This window comes from Penicillium canescens (genome assembly GCF_028828765.1).
Source record: "Penicillium canescens strain IBT 15451 chromosome Unknown utg000006l_segment0_segment0, whole genome shotgun sequence".
In the NCBI taxonomy this organism is placed as follows: domain Eukaryota; kingdom Fungi; phylum Ascomycota; class Eurotiomycetes; order Eurotiales; family Aspergillaceae; genus Penicillium; species Penicillium canescens.
This window is the reverse complement of record NW_026703968.1, coordinates 2089939-2104426: the sequence shown is the minus strand read 5'-3', so window position 1 is coordinate 2104426 and position 14488 is coordinate 2089939. Positions and strand designations below refer to the sequence as shown.

The window sequence follows — 14488 nt, the reverse complement described above, 5'->3', positions numbered from 1 at the left end:
CATAATAACACAAGAATAGAACAGAAGAAGTGAAGAAGAAGAAAACAGTTGATGAAAGAGGACTAAATTTGGGACTATGCCGTACCAGGTGGTAAAATACAGCGTAATTAACTGATTTCATGGCCCGTAACGCTATGACTAACAATAACATACTAGTTTGTGACCGGTCAGGGTCTCTAACCGCCTTACTTCTTCTTCTTCCCCCCTTCTCATCTTCATCTCTAACATCCTCTTCACTTTCGTTTCTTATTTCCGCTGCGCGAGAATATACAGAGCTTACCGGCTGGTCCAGTTCAATCTCTACTCTTTCTTTATCGTCAAGAGGCTGGTTCCTCTTCCACATCTACCGTGACATCCGTGATATTCTGTCTACATTGGACGGACATTGATCTTCGCGCTTCTGATTTCATTGTGTTATTGCATTATTCTGGTGAGTGTCTACCCGAGGTTTCGATCCCAACACAGCGGCTGGGAATGCGGTTCTTTCATCGGAGCCGCTTCTTTGTTCGCGCATGGGTTATCGACTTGCCTCCTCCCGGTCGGAACTGACTGTTTATGCAGTGCGCATTCAAAGAACAACAACATGTATCCTCAGCCGGGTGCCCCGATGGCACCACCGCAAAAGCCCGAAACATTCATGCTCTCGACCGAAGCCCAGCAAAGTCTACCGCATGATGCGCAGGTTGCGCTGCAGCAAGTGGATAACTGTAGGTTATTGGGTGGTCTCTCTGCCTCAAGAGATATGGTATTGACATTCGCTAGTGAAATACTTCCTCCTGTCAGCCCCCGTCGACTGGCCTCCCGACCAGCTTATTCGCCGTTTCTTGCTTCCCACAGGCGACTATGTCTCTTGTGTCCTCTGGTTAGTCTTGCCGCAGTGAGTGACCGGGGAAAGTGACTGACCATCTCAATAGGAGCAACCTTTTCCACATCTCCGGTACCGATATTGTCCGATGTCTCGCGTTCCGATTCCAAGCCTTCGGACGTCCGGTGAAGAACTCGAAAAAGTTTGAGGAGGGCATCTTCTCGGATTTGCGAAACCTCAAGGCCGGAACCGATGCGACACTCGAGGAGCCCAAGAGCGCGTTCCTGGATTACCTGTACAAGAATAACTGTATCCGGACGCAAAAAAAGCAAAAGGTGTTCTACTGGTACAGCGTGCCCCACGACCGGCTATTCCTGGATGCACTGGAACGGGACCTGAAGCGCGAGAAGATGAACCAGGAGGCCACTACGGTCGCAGTCAGCGAACCGGCCATGTCCTTCGAATTCGACTCGTCCCAGTCCCTGTACGAGCAATTGACCAAAGCTCAACAAGCGAACTCGTCCTCGTTTGCTGCCCACGCAAGTACGACATATGGCCAGCCCAACTCCCCCGTGGTTCGGACCGTTGACGCAATGCCTCCCCCGCAGATGGCTCCCCCAGCGATCCCTCTACTCCAGGACGACAGTGGGAATCCGATGTACAGCCAACCTTCGATGCCCCTGTCGCACACCTTAGTCCAAAGCATTATTAAGCGTGAACAGGACTTCGGCCCTATCCAGTACGATCGCAACGGAATGCCCATTCACCGCATGCACCAGCGCCATTCTTCCATGCCGACTTTCTACGAGTATTCTCCCGCGCCGTCGTTTGTGTCTTCGCAGTACGAAGACTACAGCAACCGGGGCCTGTCCTTTGAGCCAGTCACCCCGCCGCAGCACTCGGTTGGCCTCGGATCGGAACCCGCCTACATCGCCAACGAAGATACAGGACTCTACACAGCAATTCCGGATCTCGCCAGTGGGCACGCATACAACCCCATGATGCAGCTGCCCCCGTCGAATCTGGCTAGCGCTCATTATCCTCCGGCGCCTCGGTCTTTCTCCTCGAATCCGTATTCCGTTATCGAGGGATCCCCGACCTACAAGCAGCGCAGGCGTCGATCTTCCATCCCGCCCAACTCTGGGAACGTTACACCCGGCACATCAGGTCATGTCCAATCCACGACTCCGTCCGCTCAGCCAGTTTCCTACGCTGCTCACAGACCTAGTGACCTACGCCGCTCAGTTTCTAGCTCGGTGGCTCCGGTCGCAGAGGGGGATGAATCCACTCAGGATCTCGCTCGTACTTACCCAAGTGCGATGCTCCCTCAAAAGGATCTTATGCAGGAGATGTCTCGGCACGGTACGCCGCTGCAGAACCTCGACCAGAGCACCGGTCAACATTCAGTTCCAATGACAAACCAACCGGATGATCTGACTGCTCTGCCAACCAATACATCTCTCGAGACTGCAGTTTCAAACGCTACTGGTCGAGAGCGTTCGGCGCCGGGACCTGCCCGGAGAGCGAGGAGCGCCACCATGATGGAGCTGGGACCTTACCCCCAGAAGTCTCACTCTTGTCCGATCCCATCTTGTGGCAGAGTATTCAAGAGATTAGAGCATCTTAAAAGGTAAGCTGACCTCCATTCTATTTTCGCATCAGCCCACATCAGGGATCTGCATCGTAATCGTATAGCCAACTGACGCTTATCTAGACACGTAAGAACGCACACTCAAGAGCGTCCCTATGAATGCCCGTTCTGCACCAAGGCCTTCTCTCGGTCTGATAATCTCGCACAGTAAGTTTGGGCCATCCTACCCCTGACATACTGGTATTAACCCTCACTAGACACCGTCGAATCCATGAAGCGCAACAAGATGGTCAGCCACTCGTCCCAACCGACGAAGACCTGGAGAATGATGAGAACGAGTTCAGCTCCCAAAGGGAGAGCATCTCCCCGCCTCAGCCGGCTCACACTATGATGAACATGACGAACATGACCATGCCAGCTCCTATGACTATGCCATCCGCCATGCCCAACATGGTTGCTTCGCACATGATCGCTCCACAGCTTCTGCAGCAACACATGTGAAGATCACAGAGCGCGATGCACCAACTAAGTCACAGTTGATGCATTCACTCTTCTCTTCAATTTCGTCTTTCATTAGGAATCTGGGGCGCACACAGGCGCCATTGGTTTCGGGTTTATATCGCCTGTTTAATCGCACATCGTCACATTGACCAATGCTAACCTCTCGCATACCGCGATTCTGTGTATAGCCTTTGTGGTATTGCATCTTTGCGTCTCTGTCATTCTTCTATACGTGTTGTTTTTTCTTTTGCGGGTTCGGGCTGTGTAATTGGGTTCTACAGGAAACACCCTGTATATTTGGTGTTGGCTTGTCTCTGCCCTTGCACGCGAAATTGGGTTTCAGCGGCAGCCACTTACCTCATGCTGCCTGGCGGGAACGGGCACGAGAGGACGTGATGTGAAAATCTCAACGCCTGGGTGGATGGAAATGGAAATGGAAATTTGGGAAAGCTTTTTCTTTTTTCCTTGGACTATCAGGCATTGTCCAGGAAGAGTGGCTAGGCTGGGAATTGGGAAGGGCCGTCTATACTACGGCTACGGCTTTTTATCATATCATATCATACATAGACAGTGACATATTGTAACGAACTTGAATAGGATGTCAAAATTTTGAAAACGATACTTGTTTACTTTACGCCATAGTAAGTTAGACGCTATCTGTATATGGAAACGTCACGTGCCGCTGACGTTGGTGCGTCCTGAAGACGTGATAGGATGCCGCACATCGCTGATCTCATTTCGTTTCATACCAGACTGGAGGCCACTTATCCAGCCTGATCTATCACATCACATCTTCGCGCCTGCCAGGTGAAATGCGTGTCCACTTTCAAGTCCCTAACCCCACGGACTCTCTCCGACTGACTTTCTCCACCCTGGCCTCTCCACCAATCTATCTACTGCTCTAAGCAACGTACCTACAGGAGGTTTCATATAGCAGCACCTGATCTGACAAGCTCAGCCACAAACTCCGGTAACCGCAAGCCTCAGCGGTTGGAAGTACGCTCCCCGATCCTAAGTCCTATGTGGTATTGTATCCGCGCAGGATTCCACAACTCCGATTAACAGTCACAATCGCCTTCACCGCCGGCACTGCCTATAACCGTAACCTAACCCCCCAAACTCCAATGGGAGAGGTCGCTGGTCGGCCTGTCCCCATTGACGAAGGATCACCGCTAATGCCTTCTTCTCCGGTTGGGGATGGGCACCGACATGGTCGTGGGGATGAAGACATCCGTCCGCTGAATGGTGGTGTTGATCATGAGACGTCTAAGGGTGCTTTGTATATGTTACTCTTGACCTTGTCGATTGGAGGGTAAGTATGGAGTCTCTTTTGTTTTTGATTCTTTCGAATTCAAGGCGTGGTGGATTGCTAATACTTTTCTGTTTACTTGATAGCCTTCAGGTTGTGTGGTCTGTTGAATTGTCTAATGGGTCGGTGAGTATACACATTGCAATTGAAATACTATCCTGAATGAAGACACTGACTAGATGATATAATATAGCCTTACCTCTTATCCCTTGGGATGAGCAAAGCCCTTCTGGCGTTTGTCTGGATCGCCGGTCCTTTGACAGGTGGACTGGTGCAGCCCTATATCGGCATCAGAAGTGACAATTGTCGCAGTTCATGGGGCAAGAGGAAGCCGTTTATGGTTGTTGGCGGTGCAGCTACCATAGTCGCATTGCTATCCCTAGCATGGGTGAGAGAGCTTGTGGGCGGATTCTTGTCGATATTTGGCGTGGAGTATGGTTCCCAGGGGATGAAGATTGTTGTCAATATCGTGGCTACGATTCTTATGTATTGCCTGGATTTCGCTATCGCTACCGGTGTGTACACCTTGCGGCACTGAGTTGGTTGCCGACTGACTGACCATCGTCCTACATAGTGCAAGCTGCAATCCGAGCATTCATTGTCGACAACTGTCCCTCACACCAACAAGAATTGGCTAATGCCTGGGCGAGTCGGCTAATCGGGATTGGCAACATCCTAGGTTATATCCTTGGCTATCTACATCTGCCAAAGATTGTACCGTTCCTGGGAAATACCCAGTTCAAGGCTCTTTGTGTACTCGCCTCCGTCTCGTTGACTGTTACCGTCGCCATCAGCTGTGCCTACATCAAAGAGCGTGATCCTCGACTTGACCCGCCTGTGGAAGACAAGCTTGGGGTTGTCTCGTTTTTCCGCCAGGTCATCAAGTCTATTCGCAGACTCCCGACGCAGATTGCTCGTGTCTGCGAGGTACAGATTGCTGCATGGGTGGGCTGGTTCCCGTTCCTGTTCTACTCCACGACCTATATCGGACAATTATACGTCAACCCGATCTTCGCTGAAAACCCCAACCTCCCCAAAGAGAAGATCGATGAGGCTTGGGAGGATGCTACCCGGATGGGCGCATTCGCTCTCCTCATCTACGCCATAATCTCGTTCCTCGCAAATACACTACTCCCTCTTTTCACGGTGCCCACGTACAGTCCCTCCCCAATGACAACCTCGCAACCTGCCTCTCCAAGTGGCGACTACAATGAAGACGAAGAACCGACTGGCAGGAGATTATCATTCTCAGGAATGCCGATAGGGACTGCATCCGAGCCCCTCCTCGACGCAACCCCACACCATCAAGCAGAGGGCAAACCGACCTGGCTTTCACGTCTACAAATACCGGGTCTAACTCTCAAACAGGTCTGGTTCTTTTCTCACCTCCTTTTCGCCCTTTGCATGTTCAGCACCTTTTTCATCTACTCCCACCAAGCCGGATCCGCATTCGTCGGACTAGTCGGTATCCCCTGGGCCGTTTCCCTCTGGGCCCCCTTCGCTCTCATTTCCGCTGAAGTTGCTCGCATTGACCCTTCCCGGCGACGTCATCGCCATGTTGAGAGGGCTTTCGATGAGCCTGGCGCTTCTGTCGGTGGTATGAATTACCAGTGTGAAGCCCAAGAGGTTCATGATGAGGACGAGGAGCACGGTGATCATGAAAGTGACATTGTTTGTGATGATGTTGAACCGGGTCATTCTAAGCACGACGATGATAGCAGTGTAGCCCAAGCTGGTATCGTCCTTGGGTTGCACAATATGGCTGTTTCATTCCCGCAAATTCTGTCTAGCCTTGTTTGCAGCGCTATCTTTAAGGCGGCGCAGAAACCTAGAGGGGAGCCATGGGATGATAGTGTTGGGTGGGTGCTACGATTTGGGGGGTGCGCTGCTTTGGTGGCTGCTTGGTTGACAAGGAGACTTCGTTGATATAGAAATATGAATGCATCTAATGCATATGGCATATACATGTTCACATCCTTGAAAGGAGGAAGGGGTAGAGTATGTGGGTCTGTAGGGCACAATATGTTGCTATGTTAAGCCCCTTGGTTGTTTCCTGCCGTTTCTTGGCAGTTGCGCGGCATCTTGTCCACGTGTTATATTTCGGTATTACAATAACACAACAGTAACAATATGTTATCGTCGGGTGCGGTATCCCAGCCCTACCGCCCTATCTGACCACCTGTAACCCGTACTGTCCTGTTCCATACCATACCGCATCCAAGCCAACTGTCTGCAACTTATGCCCCGAACTGCCTAAACTCCGCGTATCAACCTCTCCAGTTGCAACCTCTCTTCCTCTCGGATTATGTGCGCCTGCTCCTCACATCTACAACTCACTGTGGGAGTGAACTACCGGTCCGCGCTGGTCCTCGATACCTAAGGCGCCGCCATGGCGACCCAATTCATGAACGATGCCCTCCACGCCCTGCTCCGTATGTTCCTCTGATCGGCGCTCTTGAACACCGGCGCTTGGTTTCTATATTGGGACGACTAGCTAACATCTTTGTTCTTCTCTAGGGAGAGCCGCTGAGGACTCCGATCCCGATGGTACGCGTGCCTGAATCCATTCCCCCCTCTCATCATCCCCTCTCGCCCGGCTGAATGGCGCTTTACAACTTCGGTGATTTAACTATGTGTTTTCATTGCAGATGCCCCCGAAGCAGGGAGCAAGGAGATCACAAGCTCCTGGGCGTTGTTTATTATGATCATGTTGTTAATGTTCGCTCTCTTTACGAGCTACATGCTTCAACAGAAGAAGATCCAAGCTGTCCATGAGACGGTTCTGTCGATTTTTGCAGGTATGCATATACTCAAGGCTTCGATGCGCATTATGCAAATCGCAAACTGGGCTGGGAATACTGACTGTCGGCAGGAATGTTCGTCGGGTTGATTATTAGATTAACGCAGTCAACCCTTCAAGACAGCGTCGCCTTCGATTACCAATTCTTCTTTAACCTCCTCCTTCCTCCGATTATCCTCGCCTCCGGATACGAACTTCACCAAGCGAACTTCTTCCGGCATATCGGCACTATTCTTACATTCGCCTTCGCCGGTACTTTTATCTCGGCGATTGTGCTTGGCCTGGTTCTTTACCTTTGGACACGGATCCCGCTGAACGGCCTGAACATCTCCTTTGTTGAAGCTATTTCGGTGGGCGCAACCCTCTCCGCTACAGATCCTGTTACCATTTTGGCTATTTTCAACCTCTACAAGGTCGAGCCAAAGCTTTACACTATCATTTTCGGCGAGTCGATCTTGAACGATGCGATTGCCATTGTGTTGTTCGAGACGGCGCAGAAGTATGCCGAGAGTGAGGCCGGCTCTTTGACTTTCCTCAATCTCTTTGAGGCTATTGGGCTTTTCTTGCTTGTGTTCTTTGGAAGTATGCTGGTTGGCATGCTGGTTGGAATTGCAACCGCGCTCGGTCTCAAGTACACTCTTGTGCGGCGCATGCCTAAGATCGAGAGCTGTCTTATCATTCTCATTGCCTATGCCAGTTATTTCTTTTCCAATGGCGTGCATCTGTCGGGCATTGTCTCGCTTTTGTTCTGTGGCATTACCCTCAAGCATTATGCTTACTATAATATGTCGCGTCGCACTCAGTTGACCACGAAATACCTGTTCCAGGTTATGGCTCAGCTGTCGGAGAACTTCATCTTCATTTACCTTGGTCTTGATCTTTTCGTTGAGGCTAACCTCCAGTTCAATCCCTTGTTCATCCTGGTATCCGTGTTTGGTATCTGTCTCGCACGTTACCTCGCGGTGTTCCCGCTTTCCAAGGCTATCAATTGGTTCCTTCGTTATCGGGCACGCCGCCGTGGTGTTGAAGTTGCAGATGAGCTACCATTCGCCTACCAGGCTATGCTCTTCTGGGCTGGACTGCGTGGTGCCGTCGGTGTTGCGCTAGCAGCCGGTCTCTCTGGCGTCAACGCCCCGGCACTTCGAGCCACGGTCCTGGTTGTTGTCGTGTTAACCGTCATCATCTTTGGTGGAACCACAGCACGCATGCTGGAGATCCTGGGCATCCGAACTGGTGTGGTGGAGGAGCTTGACTCGGATGACGAATTCGACATTGAGGTCACCCACGGAGGAACCTATTACAAGCGCTCCGGTACTGGCCTGGGATACACCCCACGCCGCGCCGACTCGGTCATCCCAATGGATGGCGTGACGCCTGCTGCTCCACGCGCTGGTCTCGGGGAGCGAGCAGACAGCTACTCAAGCGGCAACAACCGCCGCCCAAGTCCACCACATACCCATACGCGCATGTACTCCGCGGCGTACAGCAACAAAGATCAATCCTGGCGTGACCGTTCATCCGCCGCGACTCTACTCGATGGCGACGCTGCCGGCCCAGGCAGTGATGATGAGTTCGGCCTGCCACCCACCGGCACCAGCCGCTCCAACCGACCCGTCGACCCAGACGAGTTCGAGGTCTCTGATGATGACCTCCCGCCTGCCGCAGACGGAGCCTCGCGTCTTCGACGATCAGCCTCCCAACCCCCGGCGCCTTCGCCGCACGCCCGATCCCCCAATGCAGCCTCTACCAGCGTCTCCCCTTCCCGGCAGGGAACAGGCCTCACTGCTCGCGAGGCACTGCGGGATTTATGGTCTGGTGGTGCGTCGGGCGATCATGCAGCTTGGTTCCGCCAGCTCGATGAGGATTATATCAAACCCACGTTGTTGCTAGACCAGTCAAACCACAAAGGTCCCGGGCCTGGGGCGGTTTGAGTTTTATACCTTAGGATGGTGGGTTCTTCTTGCATGTTTCTTCGATCTGGACGTATATTTAGCCTTTCTTGTTTGGGTCTGCATTCTCATGAAGGAACGTTCCTTTTCTCTTTTCTTTGTTCTTTTTCTTTTTCTTTTCTGGCATTCTCGGTCTTTTTCCACCTTCCGAGGATTGGACTGTAACATAAACACACACTATAGCTTTAAAAAGATATTACATTCGCGCAATTCATTCAGTCATTCATCTAACTTATAGAAGGATAACACTGAAATCAATCAAAGTTTCGACTCCGCACTTTAGCCTCGACGTTCCCCACACACCCCGGGGTAAGTTATTTCAACCTCGGACATTACCTTCCAATCGTACCAAAGACTCATACAATAATTGAGACAATCCAACGATCAGGTCAGATCTTAGATATCTATCTACACATCAGATAAAACCGATCACGTAAACCATACCTCATCCCGGAAGATAAGCAAAGCTTCGCCCCTTTCTCCAACATCTCCAACTGCATGATCTTATCGACCACTCGGAACAACTTAAGCTATCTCTAGCAGGGCAAAGTTCAAAGACAAATAACGCTTCCCTGTACCGTATTTGCTTGTACTTGTATGGCGCTATTCTCATTCGAGGTGTACTTGCGCCCATACCGTGTTCGTTCAGCCACTCAATCCTCGATTCTCAATCTAGATAGAGATACAATCAGAGATACTGTAGCTTGTGATGTTGAATCTCTCTCTTGGGATATTACAGAACTTAATTTGATATCTATCGGACAGCCTGATGGTCTGGACGTGATACCTGTATGTAGATGAAGTCTAACTATCTTACAATACTGTATAAGTTAAGTTCCACTGTTTCTGAGGTTGTACATGTACCTACAGTAGGTCACTCGTCACTCTACATACTGTATTTCTCTGCCGGATGGGGCTTTTCTATCTTAGGTAGCTGCTGCTGCTTTTAAAAGGCACTTATCGCTGGGCTCACTACAGCGGAGCCCACTCTATGAGACTCAACATGTAATAACATATCTCTCCCACTAGGTTGAAATACTCTCTACCATGGCCGTCAATTCATTTAGCTCCGGTCGCTCTATAGGGTCTGTACGCATACACGTCTTAACAATCCGATCAAAAGGCGGAGGGGTAAGAGGCCATTCCACTTCCGAAGTCATTGAAACATAGGCAAATATGATGCATTTGATTACAACGCCAATATCATAGATATCGAATTTTTCAGTCCAGCTAGAAGCCAACATATCTTCGAGCACAATCTCAGGTGCACTGAGCTGTCCCCAGCGGCTTTCGAGATCAGCGAGAACCAGTGTCTGGCCGTTAGTTGAAAGCTGAAGGTTTTCGATGTGAAGATCAGGGTAGCCAATTCCCAATGAATGAAGAACTTTCAGGAAAAGGTAATTGAGCGGTATTATCCCGTGGGGTATCACTATGACGAGTAAGCAAAAGGACAGAATGGATGGAAGACTGCTAAGGGTTACTGGTTTCTGGGAGCTTCCAGGTCCAGTCTCTTGCCTCTGCTTTGTTTAAATACCTCTGTCGGCTGTTTGTCCCTTTTTAGAGGGTGACAAGCCCGGCTTCTCTTGGTCGCCGCGGCCCGCCCACCGGAGAACTGATGGATGGAGGACTCCTATAGAGGAGAGAGGGAGAAGGAAGGGATATAAACCACCTGCAGGTGAGAACCGAGCGGTGGCGACCTGCAGATGACTAGCCTATTACGTTTTCTAAGCTGCAATTTCGATAGCCGGGAGCTTATTGGGATGACTGTGATAGTGTCAGCTATATCGGTCGTGCTCTAGATAAACTCAGTAGGGGTTTCCAATGCCTCAGAACAGAGATCTAGCGGAGCCGCAGCAGCATAACTCTGACCAAAAAGGGCAATGAAAAGACTAGTTATTATCATTCTTCTTTTGGCTTAAATAAACTTATATGCAGCGCTTCTAGACATTGAATGTTACACCCAATATACCAATCAATAAACATCGAGATCTACGCGGACTTCATATAGGCCCATATTATATAGATACACCTTACCGTCTGAGGGAAAGCGTAGTATTTGTGTTACCAGTATCTATGGTACATGTACTTCGTGTCTTATTGAGCAAAAAGCGGCAAGGTCGCAGCACTAAAACGGAAAGGGGGCGCTAAGAATGGCAGAGGAAATCCGGTATCTAAGTGCGATAGGTTTACACGGCTTCAGTTCCGCTTCCGCATTAACTTATGCAGCACTTGTATATGTACATGTACCCCTCAGTTGTCCCAGATAGGCAGATTAGATAGCTGATCGTTTCACGGCCAGTCAATATGGAAGGCGGCTAGAAGCTTGTTTGGATTACCCCGTATAAGTATTATTATAAGCCGAGCTGTCCCACGGGTTCTAGCTTTTATCTTTTCGTACTTTTTCTTCCTGTTGCTTATTTATATTCGATCTTATCCTAGTGCGGCTCTTTATCGAGGATAGATCTTGTGTCGGATGAGCATTCCTACATCTTCTCCGCTCTCTGCTTCGACCATCAAATTTCGTGTTTCCATCTAGTTACCTCAATTATCGCAATTATGGCCGATATACTAGAGAAAGTTATGTCTCACAAGAAAGCTGCTTCGGTGGCTACGGGGCGTGACTCGAAGCCGCAGGCCGGGGATACGGAGTTGTTAGGTATGTCATGCCTATTCCCTTGCTGGAGTATGTAAATGTAACTGAGGCTAACTGTTTGATAGCAACACTGGGGTACAAGCAGGAATTGCGACGTCATTATTCGACAGTTGAGATATTCGCTGTTGCGTTTAGTATTATGGGACTTTTGCCTTCTATTGCTTCGACTTTGTCGTTTTCTATGCCTGCTGGTCCAGTCGGTATGGTTTGGGTGAGTAATATGCGCCCTATCAATTGCTTTGATTTGTTACTTACTGATTTTTAGGGTATGTAATTCTTTTCGCGGGGTATAAGTTCTCTGGTACTAATACATTCTGACAGGGTGGCTGGCTGCAAGTTTCTTCATTTTTATTGTCAGTTTGGCAATGGTATGTTTGCTTCTTCTATACAGCTCTGTAGAACAGCCCAATACTGACAGCATTCAACGCCAGGCCGATATGGCATCTGCAATGCCCACAGCCGGAGGTCTATATTTCTGGACGCATTACTACGCAGCGAAGAAATGGAAGAATCCACTTAGTTTCCTGGTGGGATATAGCAACACCCTCGGCTTGGTAGGAGGAATCTGCTCCATCGATTGTCAGTCGAATCCTCCTTTTCTTCCCAAGTGCTCCTTCCTAACAAAAATCCCAGACGGATTCGCAAACATGCTCCTCTCCATGGTCTCTATCGCGCGGGATGGCAACTGGACGGCCACGAGACCAGTCATCTACGGTACATACGTGGCAACAGTCGCCGCGCACGGCTTTATCGCCATATTTTTTGGGCGAGCAATGCCGAAGATCCAGTCCGCGTGTATATTCCTCAACATCGCTCTAGTCGTCGCTACTGTTATCGCCCTGCCAATCGGAAAGGCTCATAACAGTCCACCCGTGAACTCCGGCTCTTATGTCTTCGGCGAGGTCCAGAACTATACGACTTGGCCCGCGGGCTGGGCATTTATGTTGGCGTGGCTGTCCCCTATTTGGACTATTGGTGCGTTTGATTCTTGCGTGCATATGAGTGAAGAGGCTACTCATGCTACCCGCGCTGTGCCATTGGGTATCATTGGTTCGACTGGATTGTGTGGTATTCTTGGGTTTGTCTCTCTGGCTGTTATTGCTTCTTCGATGAGTAAGGATATCGAGGGTATTTTGGGCTCGAAGTTTGGTCAGCCTATGGCTCAGGTTTGTTCTATCTTTGTTTCTTTCTTCCCAAAGTCGATACCCTAACCGTTTCCTTCAGATTTATTATGATGCCCTCGGCAAGAACGGTGCGCTTGGATTCATGGCCGTGACTATGATCGTCCAATTCTTCATGGGGCTTAGTATCGTAAGTCATCACACAACCCAACAATCCACCACTATACCACCCACTAACGAAACAAAAGGTCCTAGCAGCATCCCGCCAAAGCTGGGCGTTTTCCCGCGACGGCGCCCTCCCTTTCTCCAACTATTTCCGAAAAGTAAGCCAACACAACCTAATGCGCTACCAACCCGTCCGAATGGTCTGCGGCATAGTCGCCGCATCCATAATCATTGGCCTCCTTTGCCTTATCGACAACGCAGCAGCAAGCGCCCTGTTCTCCCTCGCCGTAGCTGGCAATGACCTAGCCTGGCTAACGCCTATCCTGTGTCGCTTGCTTTGGGGTAATGAGAGCTTTGTTCCTGGTGAATTCTATACGGGGAAGTATCTCAGTAAGCCTATTGGCTGGGTTGCGGTTATTTATATGGTTTTCGCTATTGTGCTCTGTATGATTCCGACTGAGGGTCCCAATCCTTCGCGTAAGTTTCATTGTTCTTCCCTTGGTTGGTGTGGGAATGGTTTTGCTGACTTGCTTGTATAGCTTCGACTATGAACTATACCGTTGTTATTAATGGTTCGCTTTGGGTTTTGGCTTTACTTTATTATTATGTTTATGCGAAGAAGACTTATAAGGGGCCACAGACTACTGTTAGTCCTGAGGATGAGGGCATGGCTACCCATGTAGATATAGATACTAAGTAGGGGGACGTCGAGGGTCACATATTAACTTCGTTTGGAACAACGCATAGAATTCATAGAGACAATGCGAACTAGTAGAATGTAGCGGGCATACCCAGTACATCTTCAAACCACTGATCATCGCCCAGATCCATCGATTGCATCCAAACCATCTGATCTAGATTTGGAATTTGGTGATTGTGGCAGTTTCTGTCAGGATTGACCTCCTCGTTCTGTATATGAGAAGCTATGTTCCACCGTGCTTCAGCCCATGCCCGACATCTGGTTAAAAGCTTGGACAAGTACTTGAGTAAATGGTCGTTACACTGAAGTTCCGGCTCTTTGCTGCTGAGGTCGAGCTTCTGAAGTATACAGTCTATCGTCGATATTAGGTGAACTGTGTTTCTCACTGCTTGGCAGTCCCATTCGGGATCTTGGAGTGTCGATAGATATTTCAAAAGCGTGATACTCAAAATCATCTGAGACCAAAAGTGGAAGGGCTGGCCGACAAGTTTCGAACAAGGGATCAGGTAGAAATGGTCCAGCCAGGATTTAATATTCTCAACTGACTGCCATAATCGCTCGAGGCGTTCGAATCCTCGTATCCCACCGTCGCCTCTTCGTCCGGATAAATTTAGAGGAAGTGAGTCCTGACTTATGGAATATGCGAGTTGATTTATGTATAATTCAACGTATTGCGCGTGTGTATTGAGGATGTCTGTATGGTAAGCCTGGGTTTCCCCCAAGCGAAGATATCAGCAATCCCGAGCGGAGATAATCCGACACCCCTTTCGCCTGAGAGGTTACTTACCTATCTGTTGAGTATCAATGTCAAATGAAGATCTTAGCTCATGCAACTCTCTTCGCAACGTCTTGATATACAATATGCGAGGAGCGGAGGCCGCCACAGGAGCTGTT

At 49.7% G+C, this 14488-nt stretch overlaps 4 protein-coding genes across 4 annotated transcripts; all 4 read left to right on the top strand.

Moving 5' to 3' along the window:
* Positions 1-583: 583 nt before the first annotated feature.
* Positions 584-2897, top strand: steA (sexual development transcription factor SteA; the record flags this gene model as incomplete). The annotated part of the gene is made up of 5 exons (XM_058518506.1): positions 584-707; positions 763-862; positions 915-2435; positions 2520-2603; positions 2654-2897. The coding sequence occupies 5 exons, from the start codon at positions 584-586 to the stop codon at positions 2895-2897; spliced, it is 2073 nt and encodes a 690-aa protein (XP_058369294.1).
* Positions 2898-3776: 879 nt separating this feature from the next.
* On the top strand, positions 3777-6222 carry N7446_009760 (putative sucrose transporter). The gene is made up of 4 exons (XM_058518505.1): positions 3777-4209; positions 4293-4332; positions 4400-4721; positions 4781-6222. Exons 1-4 carry the CDS (start codon positions 4022-4024, stop codon positions 6130-6132), a joined length of 1902 nt encoding a protein of 633 aa, XP_058369293.1. The 5' UTR covers positions 3777-4021; the 3' UTR covers positions 6133-6222.
* A 373-nt stretch (positions 6223-6595) lies between these two features.
* N7446_009759 (bifunctional K:H/Na:H antiporter NHX1) lies at positions 6596-8937 on the top strand (the record flags this gene model as incomplete). The annotated part of the gene is made up of 4 exons (XM_058518504.1): positions 6596-6638; positions 6724-6753; positions 6855-7004; positions 7079-8937. The coding sequence occupies 4 exons, from the start codon at positions 6596-6598 to the stop codon at positions 8935-8937; spliced, it is 2082 nt and encodes a 693-aa protein (XP_058369292.1).
* A 2574-nt stretch (positions 8938-11511) lies between these two features.
* On the top strand, positions 11512-13594 carry N7446_009758 (putative GABA permease; the record flags this gene model as incomplete). Its single annotated transcript, XM_058518503.1, has 8 exons — positions 11512-11611; positions 11674-11808; positions 11930-11976; positions 12040-12187; positions 12242-12774; positions 12833-12919; positions 12978-13371; positions 13434-13594. The coding sequence occupies 8 exons, from the start codon at positions 11512-11514 to the stop codon at positions 13592-13594; spliced, it is 1605 nt and encodes a 534-aa protein (XP_058369291.1).
* Between the last annotated feature and the right edge of the window lie 894 nt (positions 13595-14488).